Raw genomic sequence first — 25,227 nt, forward strand, 5'->3', positions numbered from 1 at the left:
TCCTGAGTAAAAAAAAAAGGAAAATAGATTTCTCCCTTCTCCCCCTCCTAGTCTTGGATTTTTTATTTATTTTGAACTAAGGTGTTTGTAGAAACTGGTGAATGGAACAATACACGAGATAATATTGGTTTACATAAAGTCTTTATACTAGCATACATGTATGTAATGAAACCATGGTATTTTGTTCAGGCACCTAGCATCGTAGCAAAGTGGGTTGAGGGCAGACTCATCCAATCTTGCCTTGAAAAAAAAACCCAACTCAAAAATACTTTTTAAATAATTGAAAATCCTAATCCGTGGGGGTAGGGGGGCTAAGTGTACCTTTAACTTCAATTTCACATGGTCCCAAAAACATTGGGGGGGGGTGCAACTGTATGTTAATTTACTTTTTTATAAGTAAATTCAAGAAAAAAGTTTGCTGCGAGAAAACGTGTGCTGGAGGGGGGCAGTCCCGTCCCCCTGTCCCTGCCCCATTCCACCCCCCCCCCTCCGATGCTAAGTGCCTGTTGTTTTCCTGTAACATTGATTTTTATTGTTCTCTCAGTTATTTATTTAATTTTTTGGTGTAAAATCTAATGTACAAAACATTTTTATCACTTCTGATCATATTTTTCTTATAAAAATCGTATTTTTAAATTGCACATATATCAGTTCGAAGTTCCTCCAAATAGCTTTCGAATTTCCTCCCAATCGTTTACCGATCCCGATGGAAAGTTGGTTCACGCATGCGCACATCCTGGTTATAGTGCCTGGTTATTGTATATAAAAAATAGCCTATTCTGTACCTCGCAGTGACTCAGTGAAGTAATATGTGTTTTTATTTTAACATTCTTCAAGAATTTCTTGTCAAGTGATGGGCCAGGCGATGTCTTGTTTACATGAAAACGAGGACAGCTTACTCCAGAGTAGAAACGCATCGCTTACACGATACGTCTGCCAACAAAACAAAATTGAAATCCCTTCACGCACAGAATCTGTTCCCAGGACATCGGGTGGATTAAAGAAAAACAGTCCCAAGAACCATGCGATGGAAGAAAAGTCCTCACAAAGTAACCTAGTCAAAGCAATAGAGGATAATGATATTGATGCTGTGTTGAATCTCATTAAAAACTATTCTTTAGACAGCTGGGGACATGTATCAAGTTATGTCACCAATAACTACAAAATTCACAACCCTGTTGAATCTGCGTGCAATTTAGGATACACCAAAATTATACAAGTGTTTTTTGATAATGGATGTAGTGCAAATTTACCGACAAGCTCTGGTCGTCTAATTCACACAGTGTTGAAGAACATTCAAGCTCATAAAATCAACTTGGATGATGGTCACAAACTCATCAGCTTCATGTGTCGCCACAACTGTAATGTAAATATAAAAGATATCCACCACAAAACACCTTTGCTATATGCATGTGAAATTGGAGACAAGAAAATTTTAGAAATTCTCATGTCTGTGTCGGACCCAGATATCCTCAAGTGCAAAGATCTTCCTAATGGATTCACACCTCTCCACATGTCAGTCATGAAAAGTGATCTTGAATGTGTTACATTCATTCTCAAAAATTTGCCACAGAGAAGTTTCATAAACATCCAGGACAACAGAGGAAGAACCCCTCTTCATTTGTCTTTGATATCAATGTGTAAAACTCTCCAGTACATGAATGAAATAGCTTTTCAATCATCAAAATCCAATGATGAAACACAGAAAGAACAACTCAAAAAGTTACAACACATTCAGGAAAACTCAATAGCAGTTACAGAACTCCTTTTGCTGCATGGCAGTGATCCAAACTCCTATTCAGCAAGAGCTCAACCCACTATTCAGTCCATTGGAAAGGACATGCCACTATACTTGGCCATGACATTAGTCGCTATGGACCAAACTGCTGACTTTTTATATGGGGATGGGACAAAAACTACAAATGCTTTACAACCTTTTTTGTTTTCCTCAGTGCCAAACAACAATCTTAAGCCATCCTCTTACTCTTCTCTTGTGAGACTTTTGATTCTTTTCGGTGCTATTCCAAAAGAAAGCAGAGAATTGTGGTTAGCTGCCTTCCAGGAAGAGTCCTCAGTTATTCCTCTCATTGAGGAAGTTTTTAGTTATGTTGAAAACAAAGATCCATCTCCAAAAAAACTCTTCCAGTTGTGTAAACAAGTCATTAGACACCAACTGACAAAGTCATATAACCTTCATAAAATTGATCAACTCCCATTACCAACCTCCATGCAAGCATATATTAGGTTTCAATTTCTGTAAGTTTATTTCATAATGTTTGCATGTCTAATGCAACTTTGTTCCATGGTTCGAGAGCTCTCCATTTTTTTTTCTTTCAGAGAAGGCTATCTTATTGCAGCTATAAATACAGTTGCCTGCAAAACCCCAAACATGTACCGGTACATGCAAAATTTTGTTCAAATTAAAAGTTACAAAAAGATAAAAGTTAAAGACAAATTTATTTAGTGAGCGAGATATTATGAACTGTAATATGTATAATTGTTATGCTGTATATTCCCTGATGTTCACTTATTTTATGTATTGAATCAATAGTACATGCATGCATGCACATGTGTTTACTCCACTGGGTATTGTTTTTTACTTCTATGTATTGAAAACAGACCAGTTCACCTCTGAAGTGTGTGAACAACCTTAAACAATACAATGCTTGTCAGTATTATTCAAATAAATTCAAAAGGCAACTGTTTTTCATATTTTTATTTATACATTTTTTGTTCAGTATATTTCATTTTATACTGATTTTGTACTAACACACAACACTATTTGTTTTCCAATTCCTTTGCAAGAAATATTTCACTTATACATTTGTGGGTACTTTTTTAGCTTACTGTAATTGTATAGACAAATAAAATATTTGTTTTTGGTGGTCATTTGTTACATTGAAGCTTTATTGTTCCAATTATCATTTGTATTTATTGAAGTAAAGGAAGTTTTTTCAACATCCTGATATGAAGATGCTTGTTTATGTACAGATGCAGTATCTGTGTTGTGCAATAATGTTTCCCTTGAATTAAATTCACATTTAGATGTTTGAAATAAATATTTTGCTTCATGGAAGTATGAAAGATTGTTTTTCCTCTGTCACAAAAGTCTAAACCTTTAATAAAAAATGGCTACCCATGTTTCTTTATTACAAAGTTATAGAGTTGAAACAAAGGGAGAATGGGTCTGAAAATGGTAATTTTTTACTGGTATATACCCCGGTAATTTTATATCTACCCATCTTGGTAAAAAAAATGTTTGCAAGGTATATGATTGAACATAGACTATTCTTATTTCGATGAAGATTTAATTAAAAAGTTCATAAATTTTCACATCCAAGAATGGTCTAGTCTTCTTTGATATAAAGTGAACAGTTCAAAATTCTCACTGTAGTTATTTAAAACGCATACAGTGTCTGTAACAGTTTATGTCTTGCTTGTGGCGTGGAATCAAGAAGTGGATGTGGTCTGGAAAAAAAAAGTTTTATCTAAAAGTTGCTCTTCATTTTACATGCATGTAGACACCACATACTAGTACTTAAAACAAATTGTATTTAGCATGAACAAAATTTGAATTGATTATAATATCATTATCATTGAAAATTCATTTTTTAATAAATTTATTAGTGTACATATTTACATCAGTTATTTCATGCTCCAACATTAGTGTCTAAAAAACTCTCATAAAAATAGATTAAAGTACCTTGGCAATATTTTTAATTTCTAGCTAGAGGCATCAAGTGAATGTATTCTTTCATTAATCCAAAGAATAATTAGGAATCAACTATTCAAGATACAAACAGCAGTATTTCAGAGTCAATGAATTACTTCTGATGTTTCCTACTTACTTGCTACAGAAGGCTTGCAACATTTCTCTGGAGAACTTAGGGAAGTAATGCTGTCGTACAATATGTTCCAGCACCAACAGTGGGCCGGTTACGTTGTTGGGTGGCTTATATGATTTATCTTCACCCTAAAACACAATTGAGAGGTGAATAAATACAGCAATTCAATAATCAAATCTAACAGGGCAATCAAACAAAAGCTATACTACTGTGATTACAATATTTGTGGGCATCTTTCATATAGCCATTTGTTTCCGTATATCACAAATTTGTGAAAATGGGAGAAATGTGTAACATATTTAATTTGCATTGGTCATTCTTTGTGATTAGAAAAGTTTCTAATACAGGATAATACAGAATGTAATCTCTGTATATTCAATAACTTGGGATATAAAAGTGCTGCTGAAAAAAGTAAAAATAAGATCATTGGTCATTTAAAAAATCTTTACAACCATGTTTATTTGGTAAAAGGTAAATTTTCTTTAGAAAACAATCTGTGAAATACTTGAAAGAAACTGATATATACATGTAAATGAACTTAATATTGTGTTAACCATCAAAATATCGACAATTTATGGAAACTACCTTTAATACACCTATATACACCAATATTGTATTTGCAAGGAGGACTGCATCATTTTCTCTATTACATTTGACAGCTTCTTCAATTATTTGGTCTGAAATAGAAGAGCATATTGCAATATAGGCATAGTTTCGTTTTGGGACATCATGTTTTTAGATTTCTCTGACTAAGTTGTGGACATTACCTGCACAGTCACATGCTGCTTCTTTAGCTTTAGTATCCTCCATTGTTACCACACTAGATATCTGTTAAAAATTATGAACAGCAATTTATTCACGGATGTCATTAAGTCTACTTCTTATGTATAATAAGAAATATCTCCTTGTGATTCAAATGTAATCTGCACCAACCTTCATAAATGCCTGGACAGCCTTTTCTAAGTCATTCACATCAGCCTATAAAAAATAATTTGAAAAGAAACCAATAATTTGTCTTCAATTTCAATATAGCAGACGGAAATGAATGAATTAAAAAAACCATAATCACCAATGAATTGCAATGAGATGCCCTACTAATGTTGAGGACCTAACACATGTATATATATACAGCCACATAGTGATTATCTTTCTCCATGCAATAACAATGTTGATAAAAATACTGAACAATCAGTTCATTATTTAACTCTACAGTTGATTTGTTATTTTTTGTTTTGTTTGTTGTTTTTGTTATTGCATTTGATGATGCAATGAGAACAGAGAGCAGACTTACTCCGAGTTCCTCCTTCAGTGCTTGTGCCCGACCACTTCCTAGTTGTAGTAGTTTACTCGGGGAAGGAAACGCAAGGAAGTCTTTTGCAGTAACCTGTATGTGGATAAATGAATGAAATTTGTGGTTTTGCTGAGGATATCTTAACAATGCATGTTAAAAGTAATGCTATAGTATATGCTAGCTTTTATAATATAACTACTTGACACCTTTTCCCTTCTTTATGCACTTCTAATGTGTTGAGCGTATATTGCTGATCAAGAGTAGAATATTTGATCGTTTCCTTCAAGCATTTTCTAGTATTTCTTGACTTACAAATATTTGCATTTATAATATCTCATCTTCATGTTCATCTTAATCTATGTATTGGTGAAATTGATAATTCAATAGAAAGATGTGCTGCATCCTCAACAAAATAAATCTAATTAAAAACTTTAAAGTGTAAATGTTTCTTATATAATATTTGCTATTTGTTCTCATTAAAAATAAAAGATTTTTTAAACACACCCCAAATATTTTCACATTTTGTCTTAAATACATCAAAGGGTTTGTTTTTTCACTACGGTACACAAAAAGGAAAGGCCATCACGTAGAAATCTTTGATATGTGATAATTTTGTGAAATTAGCTAAGTGATCCAGAAAAGAATATGAACAGCAACCACAGATACTGGACACATATTGATAAGCTATTAATGTCAATAAAAAAAGCTCACTTGCTCATTATGTGCACATGCTTATTACAGCATTATAGTTAAGAGGTTTTTTTTTACCAAGAAAACAAGTGTCAACTTACATTTACATATAATTATAATGTAAACCCTTCTACACATATTTTATATAAAGGAGACTTTCATTGTAATTACCAGTATCTTAGTGCAATAAGCTACATATAGTATGATCATCTATCAGTCTAACAAGGTTTTGTTCAGTCTTGTTGATAAGGATGTGACCAGAAACTGTGTATGAAGCAAACCAACTGTGCACCATTTACAATATATCGGTGATCCAAGATCTTGATTTTGTCCAGACACAGTTATATAGATACTTTTTTTTTGTAATTAATGCATTTATTCAAACAATAAAAAGCTTTCTTTGGCGATTCACATGGGACATGAAGGTGGTGACTTTGCAGAAAAATACACTACCTGCATTAGCAATCTAATTAAAATTTGGTCCTTCACGCTCATGTCGCTGTGAGTAAATCCTCACAGCGACATATCAAATATGAAGGATCTAATTTTAATTAGATTGTCTGTATTAGCTAATTATGTAAATGATTGCTACCTTCATAACCCACATGAATTATCAAAGAAAGCATTTTATTATTTATATTTACATCTTTCCTTTAACAAATTAATAAATTGATTGTAAAAAGTAAGTAAAATTCACTAAATTACTAGTACTATTTATGTCCATCAGTATCTATACTACTATATTAAAACTAGAGGTACTGTGAGCAAGCTCACGATTGATACCCCCCGCTAAGATAAAAATCATAATGCGTGTATTTTTCCAATTATAGAAAATATTGGATGAATCTATTTCACCGTCCATTTTCTTTAAATAACAACTGCTCTATTTTTTTTTAAACTGTTGGTCATAAGCAATATTTGTGTGAAGTAAGAACATTCTCCATTAGAAAGATGATAACCGGATACGAATTTTGCACTTTTTCTGCCAGTGACCTTGCCCTTGCCAAAATGACCTTAGGTCAAGGTCATGACACACCCTTAGGTCAAAAGCAATCTTTCTGTGAAGTAGGAACTTCCAATGTTTCTCCATAAGAAAGATATGGACCGGACTTAAATTTTGCACTTTTTCTGCCAGTGACCTTGACCTTGCCCGAATGACCTTGGGTCAAGCTCATGACACACCCTTCGGTCATAAGCAATCTTTGTGTGAAGTAAGAACTTCCAATAATTCTCCATAAGAAAGATATGGACCGGACACAAATTTGGATTTTTTCTGCCAGTGACCTTGACCTTGCCCGAATGACCTTGGGTCAAGGTCATGACAACCTTAGGTCATAAGCAATCTTTGTGTGAAGTAAGAACTTCCAATGTTTCTCCATAAGAAAGAAGTGGACCGGACACGATTGCACAGACAGGCGGACAGACAGACGGACAAGGTGATTCCTATATACCCCCCCAAACTTCGTTTGCCGGGGGTATAATAATAGACTCGAATTTTTGTTCTTTAATACCGATAAATCGGAAAAATACTGTCTTTTGTTGTATATATTCTAAACGTCATTGGTACTTGAAGATTACCAATTTGTTTTTATTTTTTCTCAGTTAAGCTCAGCTAATTAATAATCAATGAAAATTCCTAAAAATATCCCGGAAATCATCTGGATTTTTTGGATTTTACAATCTTGTGCTTCCGCAATACATTCACGCTAACAGGAACTTTAGTTTATATTTCCACAGTGCATATTTGCATGAATAAACTCAGAAAAGATAATACAAATATGGGTAAATTTTCATTAGAAATTTCCTTTATATTCTGTTCATATATATATTAATGATTTCTTATGAGAGAAAGTATAAAATAACAGATATACATTTCAACTAAGTACTTACTTTTGTCTTCGTGATGACAAAAAATATTTGATTACATGCAAAAAGTCACATTATATTTCATAGGAGTGTGAAGATAGAATATTATGTTTTATCGTAAAAATGAATAATGTCCTACAGACCCAGTTTTACAATAGAATGCGTTCTGTGTATTGTCTCTGAAGGAAAATAAATACGTGTACGTTGGTGAAATTTTTAAATGAAAGGTACCGTATTCACAGTCTCAAAAAGGTTTATTATGATGAATTTGACTGTTATTTTCAAGGCAACTTCATTGATTTTCTCCAAAATTGTTCCGGAGCGAGTCTGCAATTTTCTGCTACATTACGGGTACCTGGTATATGGAAGGCATTCTAACTGTAGTGAAGGCCTTTTCTGAGACACAGTTAGATTATTCAAACTAAGGAAAGTGTAGTGAAATTAATAGCATTATTGTAGGCTTATAGCTTTGTTATGTAAATGTCAAAATTACAATGTGTCGATGTATCTATTTAGTAAATGTCCGATATGTAATGTTAACCCGTGCACGCACGGGTCAAAGTCTAGTGTAAGCTAAAAGAAACAGCCAAATCGTCTCTTATTGGAATTTGAGCCTGACATCATCATGATTATTTAGGTTGCTGTAGGTTTCAACAAATTGATAAATAGGGCGTGTAGATTTAAGTCCTGTCAGTTTCTATAGAGCTATGAATTAACTATAAGTTTCTGTAAGAAATAGGGGGATTCATACTAGGGTGATGTAAATATTTGAAATTTTTTAAAAATTTTACCCAGTCTGTCATATCTTCCTACTGACAATTAAGGCACAAGGGGCTAAGTATAAACAAGAAGAAATATTTTAACACTTTATTTATTGTATAGATGACAAAAAGTGTCTAAAGATCATTCAAGCATCAACTTTGTATACTGAAAGTACTATGGTTTAACAAAGAGAGAAAAGAAAATACTGATCTGTCACATCATAGCAGTGATTCCAAACCTTGACAAATTACATAGTACAAAGGTAGGGTACATAAGATGTAACTCAACTGTATCAAATAGAAAATAAAATTCAAATATTGAAAAAATTTATGTGTATGATAATGAAATAAAAGTGAGGGGGTAAAAATGAAATGCTTTTAAAATGAAGTGAAATAAAAAAATAAACATAAAATCTTAATTTTGAGGAATCCTAATATCACAGATAAATTTAAAAAGTCCAATGTTTTCTAAAACACAGATGTCTTCTAAGGATGCTAAGGTCATGATAGCTTCAAATTTCCAAGGTCATCTGCAAGGTCAAGTGTGGCCGCATCATTCTGAAAAATATCAGAAAAAAGTTTTTTGTTTGAACTCCAGGTAGTTTTATAAACCAGAACTGACACCACAGTTGACCTTACAAACCACCTTCTTATTCCTTATTTAAAGTCAAATCGTGCCTTTTTTGTCCTAAACATTCTTTGATGGAGAATCCAGGGTTAACATGTAGATAATGAGCATCAAATTTACACTGTCTTCACAATTCTTTGAAATCTGTCAGTCTATTTATTTGGTTGGCTGTATGTGCTTACAATAATTTACATATATCTTTTTTATTAGGATCAATAATAGTATCCACACTAATAGTGTGGCAGCACTCTCTAAACATGTACATCGAGCCAAACATTTGTCTTTAACCATTGTTTAGGCTTAAAGTACAAAGAAATATACATCCCAGTTTCGGTTTTAATGATTTCCTTTTTTTTCCACACATTTTCGTTGGTTTAATTGTGCAAATCTTATTTACCTTTTTGTTTGGAGAAATGGATTTGCCCTTGACCTGGAGTTCAGGGTCATTGACCTCTTCCCCTTCAACATCATCTTGTCCTACATCCTCCTGCAAAAAATCAGTCAACTCAGTTTATACTTTAAGAAATGAAATTATGGCATTTGTTTTGGAAATAAATGAATGTGTCAAACAACTCTGACACTACCTCCATTGAGTTATTGTCAACTCAATCTGATTAAAATCAGCTGTTTTATTGTGCTACCACTGTTCGAGAGTGGTAGTGTATCAGAACAGCTGATTTTAATAAAATTGTTGTCCACTCAACATATGGACAGCTAGCTAATTGTTTTTGGACTATCGGTAAATTTTTCATTGAAAAATGTTTATCAATAAAATTCAAAGCAATCTACATCAGGCCAGCATTTTTTTATTTTTAGATTTACGAAATATTTTTCAAATTATTTGGTGAGGAGGAGGGAAAAAAAATAAAAATAAAATTGAAAAATTTGTCCGTCAAGAAAAAAAATGAAAATAAAACAATTTTTCAACAATATTTTTTTTATTTTTAAAATAAGAACATGTGTCTAGGAGCTGCCATTTTTTAAAAATATCTAAGTAATTTTGGTTGTTGGTGATGTTCTTATCATAACATATTTTATCCATGGGCACTGAAAATTTGTGTTGATATATTGTACATGCATGTATAAAAACGAAGGTTTTTTTTTTTTTATAAATACAAGTACATACTGTACATATACATTAAGACCAAAAAAAAAAAATAAGGGAGTTTTCACTTCTTCCTTGCAGAAAAATAGGAAGAAGTTTGAGAAATAATTTATTTGATTAAATTAACAATGCTATTCACAAATTCAAAATTTAAAATATTGTAACTGAAAATAAATTGGATTAGAAGCATGTCCATAAATGTCAGTAAAAAATCAAACAAGTTTTTTTATTTAAAAAAGACTAAATAACTTTTAAAATTTTATTTATTTATGTAACTATACCTTTAATAAAGGAAATGTTTCATTATTTTGTTAGCTTTAACCTTAATGACAAATAAAATTATTCTCTTTCCTTCAGTCATAAGACCTGTGTTCAGTGTGTTTATGGTTATTAGTCCAACCCTATGACCCACTTACAACCGTTATGTAGAGGATCTATTTCCAAACGGTTAAATTATGATTATTCTAGAATTTATTTTGCAAAAATGTTTTTTTTTAAAAAGTAACTTATCATTTTCTTGTCAATGAGGTGTTTTTTTTTAATTTACAGAATTGTGATAGAAAAAGACTTCAACTTCTCTTTATTGAGGAAATTCTGGCTAAGTTGCCGATCACAAAACTTAATAGGGTCGTAAATTGTAGGGTTGGACGAAAGCAAACAGGAGTAGGCCCTTTGGTGGCTTTTTGTGACTTCTAGTGCCTGTGACTTGATCGGAAAGAACTTGGTTTTTTTTATTAAATCAATGCATGAACAACAATAATTCAGACTACACATACGTGATTGCATCAACATTTATTTTTATTTTTACCAGAAAGAAAACTTCGGGTCGGAGGAAAAAATAAAATAAATAGCTAGTTCAGGTCCTTTTATTTTTATTTGAATTTTTAAAAAATAGGGTCGGCGGGTTTGTAAATCGAAATTTTAAACAAGAGGCCCAGGGGCCACATCGCTCACCTGAGCAACAATTGCCTTAATTCTGATCAAATTAGCATTACAGTATCAAAATATCTTGACAACTAAGTACAGTAGATCTTGCTAAAAAAAATTGAAAATCTGCAAATTTTTATCCACCTCTTTTTTTTGGTAAATACCAAGCCCCTTTTGTTGTTGTACCTGTAAGAAGATTTTTCTCTATCCTATATACCCCTACCCCCCATTTCGTGGCCCCACTTTTCTCTAGGGAATCATGGTTTCATCAAACTTAAATCTGCATAACCTGTGCTTTCACACATAGTACTGAGTTTTGTACTGAAAACTTTCCCAGAATATTTTTTAAGATTTTCTCTATATATTCCTATGTAAAAATTCAAACCGCCATCATGGCCCCGCCCTACCACTAGGGACTGTGATTTTGAAAACTTGAATTTACACTACCCAAGGATGCCTGTACACAACTTTAAGCTTTTCTGGCCAAATAGTCTTTAAAAAGAAGATTTTTAAAGATTTTCTCAATATATTCCTATGTAAAAATTCATCCCCCATTGTGGCCTCACCCTACCCCTGGACTATTATTTAAACAAACTTGAATCTATATGATCTGGGGATGCTTCCACTCAAATTTGGGCTTTCCTGGCCTAATAGTTTTGAAAAGAAGATTTTTAAAGATTTTCTCTATTTATAAAAATTCATCCCCCATTGTGGTCCCGCCCTACCCCCAGGGACCATGATTTGAACAAACTTAAATCTACACTATCTGAGGATGCTTCCACTTAAATTTGAGCTTTCCTGACCTAATAGTTTTTTAAAAGAATTTTTTTAAAGATTTTCTCTATATATTCCTGTATAAAATTTATCCCCCAATTGTGGCCCCACCCAACCCCGAGGGACCATGATTTGAACAAACTTGAATCTACACTATCTGAGGATGCTGCCATTTTAATTTTAGCTTTTCTGGCCTAAAAGTTTTTGAAAAGAAGATTTTTAAAGATTTTCTCTATATATTCCTATGTTAAACTTGATCCCCCAAGGGTGGCCCCACCCTACCCCCAGGGACTATGATTTGAACAAACTTGAATCTACACTATCTGAGGATGCTTCCATTTTAATTTGAGCTTTCCTGGCCTAATAGTTTTTTAAAAGAAGATTTTTAAAGATTTTCTCTATATATTCCTATGTAAAACTTGATCCCCTAATTGTGGCCCCACCCTACCCCAGGGACTATGATTTGAACAAACTTGAATCTACACTATCAGAGGATGCTTCCATTTTAATTTGAGCTTTCCTGGCCTAATAGTTTTTGAAAAGAAGATTTTTAAAGATTTTCTCTATATATTCCTATGTAAAACTTGATCCCCCAATTGTGGCCCCACCCTACCCATAGAGACTATGATTTGAACAAACTTGAATCTACACTATCTGAGGATGCTTCCATTTTAATTTGTGCTTTTCTGGCCTAATAGTTTTTTGAAAGAAGATTTTTAAAGATTTTCTCTATATATTCCTATGTAAAACTTGATCCCCCAATTGTGGCCCCATCCTACCCCTGGGGACCATGATTTGAACAAACTTGAATCTACACTATCTGAGGATGCTACCATTTTTATTTTAGCTTTTCTGGTCTATTAGTTTTTTAAAAGAAGATTTTTAAAGATTTTCTCTATATATTCCTATGTTAAACTTGATCCCCCTCTTGTGGCCCCTTCCTACCCCCGGGGACCATGATTTGAACAAACTTGAATCTACACTACCTGAGGATGCCTCCACACAAGTTTAAGCTTTTCAGGCCGATTAGTTTTTGAGAAGAAGATTTTTGAAAAATACCAACAAATTTTCAATCATTCTCAATTATCTCCCCTTTAAAGAGGGCTTGGCCCTTCATTTGAACAAACTTGAATCCCCTTCACCTAGTGGTGCTTTGTGCCAAATTTGGTTGAAATCTGCCCAGTGGTTCTTGAGAAGAAGATGAAAATGTGAAAAGTTTACAACGACGACGACGACTACGACTACGACAACGACAACGACAGACAACGGACAAATTGTGATCAGAAAAGCTCACTTGAGCCTTTGGCTCAGGTGAGCTAAAAATGCTGGCCTCATAACTTCTGTGGATGTACATCAACATGCAAACTCAAACAAAATCAAAGGCCGGAACGGCCACAAAGGCGTCGAGCTGACATTTTCTTTTATATAGAATGATATCAATAATTTGAATTTCTGTACTGTACTAATAGTCGTATATCAAATAATATTAGAATAAAAAAGGAAATGAATTACGTTTTGTGCTGTTTCAAAAACAATAATCAGTATATTTCGTTATAAAATAGGTAGCGATGCGTTTATAAAACAATAACTCATCATGGTTACAAAAAAGTCGAAGAAATTTCAAAGTTCCAAAAAAAATCATTTTCTTTCTGCTTTAAAAAGTCTTCACACAATTTTCACAGGCCCATAATTTGAATACATTAACAGTGTGTCCCTAATTATAATATTAAAACATACATGTACTTTTATTTATTTCAATTCCCGTTTGAAACAAGATTACCTATGCTATGGTTGTTTACAAACAAATCCACAACACGTGCTATCTAAAATGCTCGACCAAACCAACTGCATTATCGTGTTTATTAATTGCAACAAAATCTCTAGATAAGTTTATGGTTTACAATTATTTTGGAGACCATGCCCGATAACAACTAAATTTAGTAAGTAAGTAAGTAAATCATTTATTATAGTGACATGTGCATTTTGCATGTTACAATAATACAGTGAAACAATAATACAAGATAATAGCACCCGGCCCATCGGACCTATATGTCACTGGTTATATAAATTACATATTTAAAAGTCAACGTGAAAATTTTGATTGTCTTAGTTTTAGAGCATTAATAATAAATTGAGAGCATTGCCGGGGATAAGTACATACTAAAGTTCTGAATAATTCAAATTCTTCATAATTTGTTGAGCCAGTGGTATTTCTAATAAGTAAATTTCGTAAATCATTATATAATGTACATTTTAGGATGAAGTGAATTTCATTTTCAATTTCATTTAAATTACAAAAAACACAGAGTCTGTCAGTTAAAGGTTCATTTCGAAAGCGTCCAGTTTCAACACGTAAAGGGAGAATTCCACATCGGAGCTGAGCTAGGGCAGATCTTTGATTTTTTGGAATGTTCATAAGAAGATAATTTTCTGTTGAGAAGTTTTGCTTTAGGAGACGGTAAGTTCTGAGTTTGGGAGAGTTTTGAAGATTTGCGAACCAAATGTTTTCTGATGTCGAGTGTTGGTTTTGGATAAAAAGTTGGACGTCACAGCATATTGCGTTAGTATAGATATTTGACATGTTCACGGAATTTAGCACAGCTTTTAGTTGGCAGTTCCATCCCCTTTCGTTGTTAAGGCATTGATCCCAGATGAAAACTTGTTTTGCCGTCCTGTTGTTGTCCATTGTCTGAAATTTGTTCCAAAGGCGGACCATATTAGATTTGTGTCTGGAGCTAGCAGGGGCCCATCCGGTTTCTCCTCGTACGGCTAGTAATGGTGCTAAACGATGTGTTCCCAGGAAATATCTTGCTGCTCGGTCCTGCACTTGGTCCAGTGAATGGAAGTTTTGGTATCCCCATACTCCGCTGCAGTAATCTATTACCGGGGCGACACAGCTATAAAATAATTTTTCAAACGTAGTGAACCCAATGTCCTTCAAGCTGTGGATTTTGGATATTAAGGAACCAAGAGCTCGTCCTCCAGATTTAGAAAGATTTTCGGCATTATTTTTAAAGTCTCTGTTTTCGTTAAATAACACTCCGAGGTATTTATAAACTGATGCATATTCTAATTTCGTGTTTCCTATGTAAAATTTAAAGTTGCTTTTTTTACTGTTTCGTTTTCGGAAATGTAAGATTTTTGTTTTTGCTAAATTGATTTGTAAGTGCCACTTTTTGCACCAGTTACTTACAACGTCAAGAGTGTCTTGCATATTTCTTTCATTTTCAGTGATGAGAGCTATATCGTCTGCATATAGAAGAATTCCAACATCAGTATGATGAATAGGGATTCCCTTTTTTGTATTTTTAACTTCCCTAGCTAAGTCGTTAATAAAAAGGGCAAAAAGGGTTGGCGATAGGTTATCTCCTTGTCTAACTCCGGAGGTGCAGTTAAACCATGCGGTGTGATGATCTCCTATGCGCACACAAGATTCTGTATTGTGATATAAAGATTTAACATTGTTGTAAAAATGACCGTCCACTCCGTTAGTTAGGAGACTGTATTGTAGTAGATCCCGGTCAACCGTGTCGAATGCTTTCTGTAGGTCAATAAATGTAACGAACGTGGTATCTCTATTTTGTATTAGACTGTTCAGAGTAAAAACGTGATCTTCACAATTTCGATCTTTTCTAAAACCATTTTGTTCATCAACTAAGAGTTCGTTGTCTTCTAGGTAAGCTGTTAATCTGTTGTTTAAAACGGAACTATACGCTTTGGATATGACCGAGAGTAGACTGATGCCCCTGTAATTCAGTGGAATTCTAGGGTCAGAATTTGGGTCTTTTAAGATGGGATATATGATCGCTTTTTTCCAAATGGTCGGTATTTTGTGATTTTCAAATATAAAGTTGAACATTTTGTGCAGAGCTTTTATAACAGTGTCATTTTTTAGTACTTCATTTGGCAGTTGATCAATTCCTGTAGATTTCCCGTCTTTATTTTTTAGTACGGTATTCCTTATTTCGTTTATATCTATAGTTTTGTTAAGCTCTGAGTTGGAGATGTATAATGGATCAAGCATGTTTTGTTCAAATGCATGTTTTTGGATAATAGCCGTATTTCTAAATTCGGAGTCGAATGAGGAGTCCGTATTTGGGTTGTAGAGATTGGAGAACTCAGATTTCCATTTTTGTTTACGATATTCAGGATTCGTTGTTACACTACCGTCCTCCATATAGCATTCATACGGGATTTTAGATTTTCGCTTTGGGCCCAAGTGTTTAATTTTGTCCCAGAATTTGCGCGGGTCTTTCACCGAAATTTCTTCTATTTCTAAACTCTCTCCTTTGCGCCATTTTCGATCATAATATCGGAGTCTTCTGTCAAGTTTATTTTGCGAATATTTAAATTTTTTCTGTAGTTCTTGTTTTTCTCTGTGATTTTGTTTGCATTTCAGGAATTTCTTTTCATTTTCTCTAGCTATTTTCCACAAAGAGGTAAGTTCTTCATTCCAGAACGGTTTGTGATATTTGAATTTCTTACGGGTTCTCGCTGTACAATCAAACTTTGGGATCACATCTTCCATTTCTTTTATTATTATGTTACAGAGGTCATTGTATAAGTCGTCGGACTGGTTTTGTGTTGATCTGCTTTGTTCAATGTTGGTTATCAAGCGTGAAATGGCACTTGTTGCTATGTTTGATTTCATGAAGTCAGGTGGAATTTGGCGCAACTTGTAGCGATGGTTTTTTGCCGCATTTGGGGTTAAACATTTATCAGCTGTTAGGTGCGGAATTTCTGCATTTATTGCCAGCTCAAATGAAAGCAATGCGTGATCGGGACTTTAAGATTTCTCTCCTAGCAATCGAAATAAATTAAATTCTTCTATTAAGTCTTTGCAATTGGTAATGCGAAAATTTTTGCATTGCTTGAAAATATCATGAGGTACACAGATGTAGTCTACTACTGATTTTCCTCGTGTTGAATAATACGTGTACTCGTTCGATTCATTGCCGTAGCGACCGTTTAGAACACAGCATCTACTATCGTTTAAAAATTCCAAGAACGAATTGCCGTGCTGGTTTTGAGTGTTATCAATAGTAATTCTAGGTGGTAGTTCGTCTGTACCTTCATTACCATCTTGTGTTTTTCCTATTCTCGAGTTAAAATCTCCACAAATAATAACAGAGTCTATATCATAGTGTTGGTACATTTGAGTTAATAGGTGTGTGAAGAAAGAAGACGAGTCTCGTCCCCATGGAGAATTTTACATATCAAATTTTATTTCTATCGGGCACGGTCTCCAATCAAAATGTAAGCGATAAACTTAAATAATATTTTAGTGAATGTTTACATTGCACCTTATTGTATTCATCCGGCATTTCCTGATTAAGCAAATTTATACTAATGCAATGAGTTGTCAATAACCAGGGAGGCAAAGTTCGATTTTTTGTACACAATTTTGTTAAACAAAAGGAATACAAATTTTGTAATACGTTTAATACTTCAAGGAACTTATTTTCTATGCGCATTAAAAAGGCGGTGCAGAGCATGAGTTTTTGGACGACTGCCAATCCAGACGATCGCTAGAAGGCTGCCGAGCATTAGCTCGACGCCTTAAAAATACTAAATCGACCTGTATTACAATACTCTGGCAAATAACACAGTAAATAACTCAATTTTTCAGTGTACTCATCACTAAATAAAAGCTATCAAATCTTTCTGTATTTTACAACTACAAGGGCAGATAACTGACCTCCTCGCCTTGGTCATCACCCTCATCTACCTCTTCCTCATCTGATCCTTCGTCATCACTGTTAACAAATGATGAGATAAAAACATTAAATCACCATACACTGGTTATATATAAATTTATAAGAAATTGTGAAGATTTTGATACAACTATACATGAGGTAACTATACATTACCAACCTAAGTGAGGCAAGGATGTCCAGTTTACCATTATTCTTCATTGCTTCCTTGATTTCTTCTATACCCGATTCCCCAAACATGTTACCTACACATGGAAACATAAAATAAACCACAAAGTCCATACATTGTAAGGTTTATCATCAAAATAACAGAGAATGCTTTAGAAATAGCTTTATTGAAATTTATGACCATTAAATTTCATTTTGACAATAAATTTAATATCTCTTAACATTTATCATCAATTAGAAGATAGAAACATATCTGCTTAAACATGCATCTAACAAACTTACAATTGAGGTCAAGTTTTTTTAAGTTTGGTTTATTTTTCATGTTTTCCACAACTGCTATTGCGCCTCTTTTGTGTATCTCACTTCCTGACAAATTCAACTCCTACAAAAAAATAAGGAATAGCAAGGATTTTAAATGCTTTAGAATAACAGGCATCTATTATCTTTAAGACTTGAAAACTTTTGTGTGACATGAACAATTACTTTGAGCTTCTGGTGTCCCTCTTTGAGGGCCTCAGTAATGGCAATAGCCCCTTCTGTCCTCACCAAACAATCACCATAATTTATCACCTCTAAATTCTGTAACTTTGGTAAGACCTGAAAAATGTTTAACATATCTCATAAATGTATCATGTTTGCAACAACAACAGCAACATTTAAAGGTGTACCATTCTATGCAGAATCAGAAATTTGTTCTTAATGATAACACATGATTTATTAAGGACCTCATGGAGTATCTGTTTACATACTAACTTTTGCCATATTTTTGGCCCCTTTTTGTGTGAATGTGTTGTCACTTAGGTTCATGACTCTTAGATTTTTATTTTCAGCGAAAGCCTCTGCTAGGGCTGTAATTCCTTCGGCATATATACCATTTTGGGGCATAGCCACCTCTTCTAGAGAACCCAAGGCCTAAAAAAAAAAAAGTGGTATCCAATTCATTTAATTTGTGTTTTCAATCATAGTTATCAAAAGGTTTACATATTTAAAGTAATACAGATCCTTTTTAAATCAATAGCAGTTTAGTGGACTTAAGTATCCATTACTTTAAACACAGCAGCTAGGGCTGTTGCTCCTGGATTTTCCAGTCGATTTCGTCCAGACACAAAGACTTTCAGTTTCAGAGGTTTACCAGCCTTCACACTATTCTGATGACACTCTGTTAAACATTCTGCCAACACCTGCAACAAAAGCAATATAGCTGAAATGTTCCATTGAAATTGGATTAAAGTAATGGTGTCATCAATTTCAGAACACATTACAAATTGATATAGATGCTGAAGAGTTGCCATTCTTCAGCTTTAATCCCACCTTTCCTCCTGTTATACCCAATCCATTGTTGTTGAGCCGCAGCTCCTGTAGCGTGTAGCAGCTGGAGCTCTTCAGTAGAGCCACTAGTCCCACAATTCCATTAGGACCAAATGCATTGTCACTCAGGTCAAGGACCACCAATCCCGCTCCAGCCTTCATTATGGCCCCTCCCAAAAACTCCTAAATATCAAACACAAACTTGAACTATTTGTACATAGAAAATAACTACATCAAGATGATGTTATGAAACTCTAAAAAAAATTATCCTGTATAAGGTAACATATTATTATATTAGAAATTTTCAAACATTAAGTCATATAACAATTCTAATGGAAATTAGATATTGTGAAATCTAGATTTATTATAGTATGGATCTTAGAACAACAAACACAATACCATGAGTACAGTGTATCCTATAAGCTTTCTTTAGGTTGTAGTTGATATTAATGTGACCCCACCCCAAAAAAAAATAAAAAAATAAAAAAATTCAACATAAATACTAGTATCAAAACAATTCTACTTGCCAAAGCCTTTGGTATTTCTGATTTCAGTCGTCCAGTAAACATATCACTCCAATGAGCATGCTTTAAAAATGAGAGAGACAAATAATTTATATATAACATTTTTATTCAATTGTGTAAAGTTAGAAATGTTATTTTATGATGGCATACTTAAAACAAATGTTCATTGTTCAAGCATAGATTACCTGAAACTCTTTGCGTGTCTCCAATGTTTCAGCAATGGCTTTTGCTGCATCTACTCCAAGGGTGTTTCCCTCCATCCGTAATGCTGTCATTACTTTGCATTTCTTTATTTCATCAACAATTTCTTTTGCTACAAATTCAAAAATTACGTAAGAAAAGACTCATATATAGAACCTGTTAAATTAATAAGATATAAAATGATGCATGAGTATTTAAAAGAACAGTGACCATTTAAGACGATATAAGTCAGGGCTGATTTCTAGCCATGTATAATTTACCCTATTTTAAACAACATAAGAAAGAATTTGAATTTTAATGCACTAAAGGAATATATAGACCTGGTTCTAAAAGGGACATCAAAATGATTTTGATCAAAATTTATTTTTCCGACTTTAATGTTCACGATGCTTTTAAAATACATTTTAATAGGCAATAATAAATTTTAAAACATAAATCTATAAAACCTAATGCCACCCTGTCACTTCACTCACAAAGCTCACTGGTACGCTTTTTGAACAGTACGGTTTGCATTGTGAATGGTATGGTTCGTTTTGTGAACAGTACGGTGCGCTTTGTGAACGGAATGGTTCGCTTCTTGCACGGTACGCTTTGCTAAAAATAGCTGCATGCTTTGTGAACGGTTTGGGCGCTTTATTAATGAGATAGGCATGGCCTGAACGCTTTGATTTTTCTCCATAAAATTTTGTTAAGTTTTTGCCCGATCTACTTCAGCAAGGTGGTAATTATGACATATGATAATGAAATTTTTGTTTATTTATATAATATATTACAAATGTATTTCAATCTATTTAAAATAAGAAATTCCATCCGTTCCCCTGCTTATGATACGTTTCGTGAAAGGTGAACTCAGTGACAACCGGGAAGCAGGGGTAATTTTTATTTTCTTATTTTGATTAGTCTGTTATTATTAGTATTCAATTTTAGATTAATGTAATCATTAAGATAGATTAAAAGAACTGTTTGACTTTAATCCAATATATTTTTGTTAATTCAGTGAGCTGTCGATAATTTTACAAAGCATCTTAAGTTTTATTTCTATACATGTACTTGAATTGAAGTCATTAAATATTTCTTATCCATTTAAAATTGCTATGAAAAATTGTCCCAACTTTATTCCGATATTTCTTAAGTTTCTTTTATCGTTGTCTTAATTCTCGGCTATTTGTTATTTTTATAAGCATCTTTCTTTTTCTTTATTCATAATTTGTATGATCATTCTTTATTGCATACTTTTGCCAATCAAATTCCCTTAGTAAATAGACGATGTAAAATTACAAAAGACTATGATCGCCAGTACATGAGTTATGTAATCATGAAGTTGGAAGGAAATTATTGTTGAATAATTTCAAAACCCTTTTTAATAGGGATTTAAGAAAACATAAACAAAAGCGTTTTCATTTGATAATTTTCATCTAGCCATATAGGAGGAGCCAAGTAGCACCCGGAACATGACGTGATCTGTCCTGTTATACTAAAACAGATTGACAGGCGAAGCACATGGAGTCCTGAGATAAAATCCCGCTCAAATGACCAATTATAGAAACCTTAAGCGAAATAATAGAGTTCAGTAATAAAACTTCAAGTAATAAAATCAACACACAAGTTCTCCTTCTCTCTCTCTCTCTCTGAGTGCATGTAATTGTGTGCAAATAATGTGTGTTTGTGTTTACATCTACTTGCAAAATGTTATAATCCCATTCAACTATTTACAATGTAATTAATCAGTTTTTTGGTACATTAATGTACCCAGTAAATGATATTTTTATCGCAAGTTAATATGTGAAAATCCCGCATGTATAGAGTCGCTGAATTGTTCCACGGATCTACGCGCCGATAGTCGTCCGTGTAGTTGTTTGTGTTCATATCTACAGACAGTTCTTTTGTTTTTTAGAAAAGCCATGAACATAACAAAGAAGAAGTAAGATATATTCAGACTATACACACGACAGATTGTGATGAGTTACCTAACAGGTGTTCGTGGAAAGGTGTGAATACCGGCATCTAGTGTACACCTGTTTAAGCGTCCAAATAAACAGAGTTAGATGTAAAGTACAACTAGTGGGTATTGTTTTTTTTTTGGTTTTTTTTTACAAAAAAACCCACCTGTCTCCCCTTCTCCCCAAGGATTGTAATATAGGGCAAATTTAATAAGTGAAAAAGAATGATATCAGCTATATGTTATATATCATCCATATATGATACAAAGTCATTATTGTTAGGAATATTTTCATGATAATTGACCCCGAGATCAAAAAAGGTCAAGGTCAAAAAGTTGGGTTTGGTTCACTTTTTCGCTAGATCATCAAACTATTTTTTCAGATTAAAGTCTGTCAAAGAATTTTTAAGTTAAGTCTGGAAAAAAAAATGATTTTTTCTCTTAATTTGACTTTGATTAGGAAAAGGGTCAAGGTTAAAAAAAAATGTCTCATGGTATTTTAGTTCGTTTATAGTTATCTATCTGTGATACAAGTTTAAAGCCTGTATGTTTAAGGAATCTCGTGTTATAATTTGTACAATACTTTTTTTAGAAAATAAATTAACTTGAGAAACAATATTGGTCAAGGTAAAAATTATGGTGCTCTGCACTCTTACTCAATACCATCTATCTATGTTTTAGGTTTGAAGTCTTAATGTCAAAAGGTATTAAAGTTACGACCCAGACAAAATTTTAATTTTTTTTCTTAATTTGACCTTGAGTAAACAAGGTCAAGGTCAAATATTAATCAATAGTACACCTCAGTGTATTATTATTGTTCTTTGGTTAAAGTTTGAAGTCCTTCTGTCAAAGTATATTCAGGGGTTGAAAAATGAAGTTTTTTTCTAATTTGACCCTTAAAAAAAAATTTTAGGTCAAGGTAAAAAATGTTGGTAAGGTTCAACTAGGTTATATACCATCTATCTATGATGCAAAATAAAAGTCTGTATGTTGAAGGAGTCTAGTTTTATGGTCTGGACAATATTTTTTATAAAACGCTTGACCATGAAAAACAAAATAGATCAAGGTCAAAAATTTTGGTGGCTTGCACTCCTTCTCAATACCATCTACCTATGTTCCATGTTTGAAGTCTTAATGTCAAAGGGTATTTAAGTTACGGTCTGGACAAATTTGGATGAAGAAGAATAAGAAGAAGAAGAAAGTCAACAAAAACAATATGTCTCCCCTTTGAAAGGGGAGACATAATAACTGCTAAAAAACAAAATAAGACAATAACACCTGTTGTGTATAGAACCCAAGATGAAAGACGCTGTTGTGTTTCTGATCAGTTTCTGTACACATATATCGCACGAGTGATTTTTGTTCATGTGAAATCACGCCAATACCAGCTATGCGGGAAATAAAGACTTAGATGAAAGTTATTTTATGGAATGCGTGTCCTTTTTTCAGCTCAATGCTTGCATTTAATTTACTAACATTATGTACATGTATTTATCTATAATTTATCATATAAGTGATTTTTTTGTTTCTTTATTGCTACATAAATAGCTGAAGTCACCAGTAATATGTAGTTGTCATTTACTACAGCACATCCACATATATTTTAAAACATGATCTGAAATGGGTTTTTTTAAATTCTCATTTCTCATGTTTTAAAGTTTAGTTGCAGATTAATTAACAAATCAAAAGTTGTTCTATCAAAAGGGTTTTTCCGATAACAGAAAATAAGACTTTATGGCAAGCTCCCGACATTTTAATCGGATTGTCAGTTACAACATCACGTCTGTTTAGAGAAAAAAAGAACATGACTTAAATTGATTTGAAATTTGATATTAAATCAAATGATAAATAAATATTTGGTTAATTAATTTGAATTTATCTAAGAACAAATAAATTAAAAGGTACCCATTTACGATTTCAGATCACAAGAGAATTAACTTCATGTTGAAAGCACCGATCATTTTCTGGGTCCGCGTAACTTAAGTTGTATTCATTTGTTTTAATTTGAAAAGGATATAAAATTATATATTATAATATTTCAACCCTTGTTTAGCCATAATGTATTTATTTCTTAACGTACGCTATTTTTTTCAACATCTCGGGTAACGATCTTGATCTCTCTCCTGAGAATCACTTAAAGCTATGTAAGGTCCAGTATGTACCCAATGTTTCAAACATTTCAATAAAAAATAATCAAAATAGTATAACCACGAATTGTGTGAACATTAATAGTTTATGATGTTTAAGAAATCAGCGATGCAAGTTTTGTCAAAAACCAAAGAAATGATTACGGCATTAGAAAGGAGATTAAATTTAAATATTTTGTAACTGTTTTAAATAGAATAACAGTTTAAAATCATAGTATGTGTTATCTAATCTCGTATAAAAAAAATCTAGCAAAATATTGAACTTAACTGGTCAGCGATAATCTCTGTCCGTATTCATCGAAAGACATTAGGTCAATAAGCGTATATAGAAGTTGCACGATTATTGCATCGTACGTTACGTTTTTTGTCCGTCTGAAGGCGGGTCTTGCATAAATTATCTTGCACGACTTTTGCATGGTACTGTTCGTTTTGTGGATGGTTCGGTACACTTTGTGAATGGTCAGTTTGTTTTGTGAACGGTACGGTACGCTTTGTGAACGGTACGGTTCGTTTTAGAGGTGTAGTAGCACGTTTCAGGTTCTGTATTTACAAAAAATTGATAAAACTGCTGACTCCTTTGCATCCATGAGGATGGGCGCAACCCCCGTTTGGTGGTTTGAGTCCCGTTTGATGGTTCAATGTCTTAACGGTATACCTATTTTACTTACCAAATAGGACTTTTTTTTCATTTATCCTTTGAAAAATCGACACATAGAATTTTTTAAACAAATGTATTATTAAGTAAACATGTTGGAGTACTTGCCTTTGTGGTAAACGTGATGTTCTTTTTCTTCAGAAAACCGTAACCCAAGATGAACAAAAAATAAGTACCATTAGGTAGGTAAAATATATAGAAGACTTAGGCATTGAACCACCAAACGGGACTCAGACCTGGTTTCAGAACAAGTGCTAAACAAACTTGGATGGACACTGCTGAAACCAATAATTCATCAAAATAGAGATGCATGGTTTCGAATGACGAAGGAAATACTTCTCTGAATTTTCTCTTATATATAAAGATACTATCCACTGAGGTCAGGGGTATAGCTACATGTACATGTAGTTTCCAGTTTCACACAGGCTCACATGTATGAAGAATTTAAAGAGGAAATAAAGATAAATTACCATCCTTTGCAGTGTCTAATTTCAACCCTTTTCCTTTAAAACTAAGCTCATATTGTTCATCTACTACTGTCTTGGCCAATTGGTCTGTAACACTTGAAATATCCTTCGAAGTCATGTTGATAATTTTCTAAACAATATCGAAAACAACCATGCGCGCGTTTTCAAAACGAAACTTCCGGTTTTATTGGTTATTAAATCGCGTTTTAAATTAGTC

General features: G+C 33.2%; 2 protein-coding genes across 2 annotated transcripts; one reads left to right on the forward strand and one right to left on the reverse strand.

The window, feature by feature from the left end:
* The first annotated feature begins 755 nt into the window (after nt 1-755).
* LOC128192691 (ankycorbin-like) lies at nt 756-3,076 on the forward strand. Its single transcript, XM_052865585.1, has one exon. It carries the CDS (start codon nt 854-856, stop codon nt 2,258-2,260), a length of 1,407 nt encoding a protein of 468 aa, XP_052721545.1. The 5' UTR covers nt 756-853; the 3' UTR covers nt 2,261-3,076.
* LOC128192690 (ran GTPase-activating protein 1-like) lies at nt 2,702-25,180 on the reverse strand. The gene is made up of 17 exons (XM_052865584.1): nt 25,014-25,180; nt 19,787-19,914; nt 19,605-19,664; nt 19,081-19,260; nt 18,816-18,950; nt 18,523-18,681; nt 18,253-18,366; nt 18,052-18,151; nt 17,762-17,846; nt 17,586-17,643; nt 9,479-9,568; nt 5,137-5,229; nt 4,779-4,823; nt 4,613-4,673; nt 4,431-4,522; nt 3,849-3,973; nt 2,702-3,468 (listed from the first exon to the last, which is right to left on the reverse strand). Exons 1-17 carry the CDS (start codon nt 25,126-25,128, stop codon nt 3,399-3,401), a joined length of 1,710 nt encoding a protein of 569 aa, XP_052721544.1. The 5' UTR covers nt 25,129-25,180; the 3' UTR covers nt 2,702-3,398.
* Between the last annotated feature and the right edge of the window lie 47 nt (nt 25,181-25,227).

Source organism: Crassostrea angulata, chromosome 7 (genome assembly GCF_025612915.1).
Source record: "Crassostrea angulata isolate pt1a10 chromosome 7, ASM2561291v2, whole genome shotgun sequence".
Taxonomy (NCBI): Eukaryota; Metazoa; Mollusca; class Bivalvia; order Ostreida; family Ostreidae; genus Magallana; species Magallana angulata.